The sequence below is a fragment of the Silurus aristotelis genome (assembly GCF_946808225.1).
Source record: "Silurus aristotelis genome assembly, chromosome: 12".
NCBI classification, from domain to species: domain Eukaryota; kingdom Metazoa; phylum Chordata; class Actinopteri; order Siluriformes; family Siluridae; genus Silurus; species Silurus aristotelis.
In genome coordinates, this window is record NC_139585.1 from 2,899,004 (window position 1) to 2,905,541 (window position 6,538).

A 6,538-nucleotide genomic window follows, 5' to 3' on the forward strand; every position below is an offset into this window, starting at 1 on the left:
GTGTGTGTGTGTGTGTGTGTGTGTGTGTGTGTGTGTGTGTGTGTGTGTGTGTGTGTGTGTGTGTGTGTTGCTCCCTGCTTTGGATTTGTCATGTGATATAAACCTGAAACCATATTAAAGTAAATAGAACATACACACACTTTACCGGTTTCTCCGTGTGTGTGTGTGTGTGTGTGTGTGTGTGTGTGTGTGTGTGTGTGTGTGTGTGTGTGTGTGTGTAAGATGTGCACAATTAGGAACTCACACTCTATGTACACATAAGACTAGTTTATGGGTGTGTGTGTGTGTGTGTGTGTGTGTGTGTGTGTGTGTGTGTGTGTGAACGATTACGGAGTCTGATCGCTTTCACAGACAGCAGCTCCTGCACCTGAGGTGAACTCCAGTTGCCATGGGAGACGGTGACGACACATAAAACCCTGCTATCAGAGGCGTGCTCACGTGTTTGCCTAGTAAACTAGCTTACGCTGTCAATAAAACAGCAGCGTGTCCTCGTTTCACTGTTGTGAACACACACACACACACACACACTCACACACACACACACAGGCAGCATCAGCACTCCAAAGGAACGTTCTCTCAGAGGATCTCGCACACGTTCGTCTTCTCGCCGGAATGAAAGAAGAACCTTGTTTGATGCTGCAGTCGGTGCGTTCTCCGTCCCGTTCTCGATCCCGTCCCCCCGCTCGCTCTATCTCTTTCCCAGAGAAATACCTCCACCCGGTCTGTTAGAGCCATAAAGCAGCAAGAGCGTCAGAGAGGAGAAAACAGGCCTCTCATTGTTCCTCCATCGCCAGACTTCTCCTGCATTGTTCCCTCTTTCAAAACCACTCATATAGCCTTTTTTATCTTTCACCTTTTTCAACGTGTTTCATGTCTTTTATTTCTGTTTTCAGGAGTTTTTGGCGTTACGTAGCTCCGGGTATCATCACATATTATTTTAAGGAGACACGGACGTTTTATGGTCTGGCATGTAAACGCTCTGGAATTTAAAGAGAAACACGGAGCAAAGCGAAGCTGGCGAAGAGAAACGAGAGACAGAGAGAGAGAAAGAGAGAGCAGGGAGGAAGAAAACCTAATCAGGGATTAAGTGACTTTGGGAATATAAAAAGCAGGAACCTTCTGCTGAACCACGTCTGTCCTTTTTAACCGGCTTTAATGCAGAGGGCAGGTGCGCTTTATAGCAATCGATATAACAAGCAATTTTCCATCGAGCGCCTGATAGAGAGATCGAGGGGGGAAGATGAAAATATATTGAGGAAAAACCTCAGGCGTGAGTGAAGCTGAGGGAGATGTTTACAGTCTGGCCTTCAGTGTTACACATCTGTATTCTGACATTTAGTTTTTCTTCAACGGAAAAATTGTAACCAAATCATTTCAATAAGATACGCAATATACCTCAAATTCTTTAGGATGGATGGATGGGGTGCTAATACCTAAAACAAAAAATAGATGAATAAATGGATGGATAGATGGATATATGGATGGATAAAATGGGTGCCAATACTTTGATGGACGGACAGAAAGGTGTCAATACTTAGATAAATTGAAGAATTGGGTGCCGATGGATGGATGGATGGATGGATGGATGGATTAATTAATAGATGGATGGATGGATGGATGGATGGATGGATGGATTAATTAATGGATGGATGGATGGATGGATGGATGGATGGATGGATGGATGGATGGATGGATGGATTAATTAATAGATGGATGGATGGATTAATTAATGGATGGATGGATGGATGGATGGATTAATTAATGGATGGATGGATGGATGGATGGATGAATATTTATAATTTAATTATATATTATAATTTTTATATTATTGTTTATTGTATGTATTGTATTATTAGGTGGAATAATTGTATATAGAGTTTATTGTAATTATGTTAAAGCTCAGGGTCGGAAGGTCGGGGGTTTAAGCCCCTGCACCACCAAGGTACCACTGTTGGGCCCTTGAGCAAGGCCCTTAACCCTTTCTGCTTCAGGTGCACTGTATCATATCCGACCCAGTGCTAAATGTCACTTGCTGAGATGATTTAGTGTGCAGTGTGGTGAGATTTACAACATTAAACGGAGCTACAGCTTCTTTTTTTTCTCTACTCTGATTGATTGATGAGGTGTAGAAGTGAAAAATGCTCTGAATTGTGTAATCCTCCATCTCAGGTTGTAAAATCTTTGAGATTCTTAAACAACGGACTGAAGTTTGTCCTGCGGCCTTCATACGACGATAACTGGGCTGAAACTGGCAATGAATAAATTGGAAGCAAATTGGGTTTTTGTGGAAGGAAAAAAAGAAGGGGATGAAACTAATCATTTGCTCTCCATATAAAAAGAGAGGGATGTGAGAGTGGAGATCTGGTGCTGAGTGAAGAGGAATGAAAGCTGTTTGCAGTCCAGGCCTGGCCACACACCATTGGTTTAGTTTACAGCCGTTTAACGTTTTTTTGTGTGTGTGTTTTTTCTGATACTCCGCTAGGCAAACTCCTGTTTGTCTGAAATCGCTCTCTATTTCTCTCTTTATGCATTTGGCAGGACCTCGTATCTCTTACTCATCTGTGGCTCGTCGGCTAGTAAAAGAATCAAAATAAAAATCCTGTGCTAAATCGGTAAAGCCGCTCAAACCCTGCCATGTTCTCGAAGACTAGCACTAAAACCTGGTCACACAAGAACCACAAGACCAGAGAGCGAGAACGAGATGGAGACCGACAGCTGCTCTTGAGAAGTTCACCTCGGATCAACCAGGAGATGGAATAAGACGTAAAAAAATCGTCCCCGGCTGTATGTTTGTATAGGCTCAGGGTTTAAGGAGTACGCTATTTTTTTACGCGTCTGGGTCGTTAATCGTCTAACGTGGTTTTCTGATCCGTTATGCATTCGGATTCGGTGCGTCGCCTGTTGAAAGTGTGAGGAGCCTCATCATTTTCCAGCAGCGTTTATTCTCATATCCGCCACGACGACATACTGCACTTTCTGCCTTTTAAGCGTCTTTTATTGAGCAGGTTTTTTTATGGGCCGTTCTGAAGGAGTTTATGAACAGTTTGGATCCTGACAGGCTTCGGCGAGGACGTGAAGGTCTGCAGGGACCAGATTAGATTAAAGAATTACATTTGAATAAAACATACTGGGTTTTATATTGTAGGAAAATGAATAATTTATTTGAGGGTTTCAGTCTTTTTGTTCAGTCTTTTTGTCTCCATTCTGCTGGTACTAGACTTTCTTAGGTCTGCTGCTACTGGAATTTCTCACATCTGCTGGTACTGGACTCGTGTCTCCTGGTAAAAGACTCCCGTGTCTCCTGGTACTAGACTCCCGTGTCTCCTGGTACTAGACTCTCGTGTCTCCTGGTACTAGACTCTCGTGTCTCCTGGTACTAGACTCTCGTGTCTCCTGGTACTAGACTCCCGTGTCTCCTGGTTCTAGACTCCCGTGTCTCCTGTTACTAGATTCTCGTGGCTCCTGGTTCTAGACTCCCGTGTTTCCTGGTTCTAGACTCCGGTGTCAAGTCAAGTCAAGAGGCTTTTATTGTCATTTGTACTATACACAGTTGTACACGGTACACAGTGAAAAGGAGACAACGTTCCTCCGGAACCCTGGTGCTACACTAAACAACATAGAGCTACAACACAACACAAAGCTACATAAAGTGTATCGAGTGCAACCTAGTGCAAACAGTGCAGACAAAAAAACAGTGCAGACAGACAACACAAGACAAAAAAGTAAAAAAAAAAAAATAAATTATATATATATATAGCGCCGACCAGTAAACCTAAAAACTATACCCGGGAGTGAGTATACCAGAACAATGTAGTGCAGAAACAGCAGCAGTCAAAAGGTGCAAAAGACAGCATGTAAACAGTATAATAAAGTGCAAAACAACAGCAGTAAGAGAGTGGTACGGTCAAGTATGAATAATAATAAATAACTAAATAAATAAATAAATGGTGGTGGAATGGATTGAGATAAGTAATGAGTGTGTGTTAACACACATTTGAGTGAGTGAGTGAGTGTGTGTGAGTTCCGTTTCATTTCTGTGTATTGAGAAGCCTGATGGCTTGAGGAAAGAAACTGTTGCACAGTCTTGATGTGACGGCCCGAATGCTTCGGAACCATTTCCCTGATGGTAGGAGGATGAAGAGTGTGTCTGCCGATGCAGGGTGTGGTGTAAATGTCCATGATAGAGGGGAGAGAGACTCCGATGATCTTCTCAGCTGTGCTCACTATCCTCTGTAGGGTCTTGCGATCCGAGACAGTGCAGTTCCCAAACCAGGCAGTGATGCAGCTGCTTAAGATGCTCTCAATGGTCCCTCTGTAGAACATGGTCAGGATATGGGTAGGAAGATGGGCTTTCCTCAGCCTTCTCAGGAAGTAGAGACGCTGCTGGGCTTTCTTGGTGATGGAGCTGGTGTTGAGTCACCAGGTGAGGTTGTCTGCCAGATGAACACCAAGGAATTTGGTGCTCTTGACGATCTCCACTGAGGATCCATCAATAATCAGTGGAGATTGGTCGCTCTGTGCTCTCCTGAAGTCCACAACCATCTCTTTGGTTTTGTCAACGTTCAGAGACAGGTTGTTAACCGTTGCACCTTCTCTCTGTATGCTGACTCGTCGTTCTTGCTGATTAGACCCACCACAGTCGTGTCATCGGCAAACTTGACGATGTGGTTCGAGCTGTGCATTGCTACACAGTCATGAGTCAGCGAAGTGAACTGCAGTGGACTGAGCACACAGCCCTGGGGGGCCCCAGTGCTCAGTGTGGTGCTGGAGATGCTGTTCCCAATCCGCACTGACTGAGGACTTCCAGTCAGGAAGTCCAGGATCCAGTTGCAAAGGGGGGGGGCAGTAGGCTTAACTTCTCAGTCAGGTGCTGAGGAATGATTGTGTTGAATGCTGAGCTAAAGTCAATAAACAGCATTCGTACATATGAGTCCTTGTTGTCCAGGTAAGTGAGGGCCAGATAGAGGGTTGTGGATATGGCATCGTCCGTGGAACGGTTCGGACGATACGCAAACTGCATGGGGTCCAGGGTGGGTGGGAGCTGGATCTTAATGTGCCTCATGACGAGCCTCTCGAAGCACTTCATCAGGATGGGTGTGAGCGTGACGGGACGATAGTCATTATGGCAGGAGACAGTACTAGACTCCCGTGTCTCCTGGTACTAGACTCTCGTGTCTCCTTTTAATAAACTATAAGAAGCGTAGATTTTTCTGTCCTACAGATTCTCGGAGTGGGGCATATGAGGTGATCAGTAACCGTACAACAGGAGGTTGAAACTTTTTTTTATTTTGTTTGTTTTTCAGGACGAAGATTTCCAGGAGATGATTACGAGCGCTCAGCAGATGGAGGATCAGTACGGTCATCTCTTCGACCTGGTGATTGTGAACGACGAGCTCGCGCGAGCGTTTGGCGAGCTCAGCCAGGCTCTGAAGAAGGTGGAAACGGAGATGCACTGGGTTCCGGTCAGCTGGACGCAATCGTGAGGGAACGGCGTGGACGCAAGGATGGGTCGCTACGTTTAAACATGAAGAGACCGAGGACGCAGTGGAGGACTTTTTTTTTTGTTTTGTTTTTTTCCAAAGTTAGACGAGATTTCTTTTCCGAGATCATTTAGCCTACACGTGGTGACGGGGAGGGTTGTGTGTAACGGGGGGGTTTGCGGGGATTTTCACCAGCTCTCGGACGCTTTTATAGGCTACTGTGACACTAAAAGAAGGAATTTTAGATTTGTTTGTGTGTGTACTTGGTCAGCACGGTAATTACACTCCAAATGTCGTTAAACACGCGAGACAGCTGTGGAAGCGTGGGTTTACTTCACAGCGGGGCGAGCGGTCGCATCGGGCAGCGTGCCGTTTTAACGTTAATTTATAAACACCGAATGGATTCTGTTTTTTTTGTTTTTTTCTGCATTTTGGATGATTTTTTTTTTTTTAACAACCCTGAAGCTCTTCCAACGTTTTTATTTTATATTTAACTAGAAAAGTAATATATTTTAAATCATTTTCAGGGGTTTTATAAGCAAAAAAGACGACTTTTCTAGAGCTGAGCTTCTGCAAGCGGGTGATGGGTTTATATTTATACCATATAACGTAATCCTGCTTTCAGTCTTCCTTTCTCTTTCTTGCGAGACTTTCACAGGAGGAGAAACTCTTCCGATTTGATCACGGGTACGCCGTCTATACGCCATTAAACCGCGGAACTGGCTCAGGTGTCATCTTTTGCTTTATTCAAGTCAGTTTTCTGTGTACAGCCTTTTTATTGTCCCAACGCAGCTTCGCAGAAATAAATGGATTGTGAATATCCGAGGGGCGTTCAAGTCAAACTGGGACTTTGAAAGTAACCGGTATAAAAATAGGTGCTAGCGTGGCAGTACTACTCTGGCTAGCGTGTCCTTTTACTGATTGGCCGGTAATCAAGATGGCCGACAATGGTGTAAGTGCATGGAACAGAGTGTGGTGATGAAGTTCTGAATGAAGGCATAAAACCCACAGGTGTCTACTGAAGAATTAAAGCGCTGTACGGTGATGAGATGTTCAGA

At 44.5% G+C, this 6,538-nt stretch overlaps 1 protein-coding gene across 2 annotated transcripts in view; it reads left to right on the forward strand.

Annotated features, from left to right (window-relative positions):
• Positions 1-6,204, forward strand: part of mpp7a (MAGUK p55 scaffold protein 7a) — a 105,996-nt gene extending 99,792 nt beyond the window's left edge. For both annotated transcript variants that reach the window (XM_083557496.1, XM_083557497.1), the window contains exon 17: positions 5,304-6,204. In XM_083557496.1, coding sequence (XP_083413622.1) covers positions 5,304-5,483 — 180 coding nt within the window. In that variant the 3' untranslated portion in view covers positions 5,484-6,204. The remainder of the gene's footprint in view (positions 1-5,303) is intronic.
• Positions 6,205-6,538: the final 334 nt, after the last annotated feature.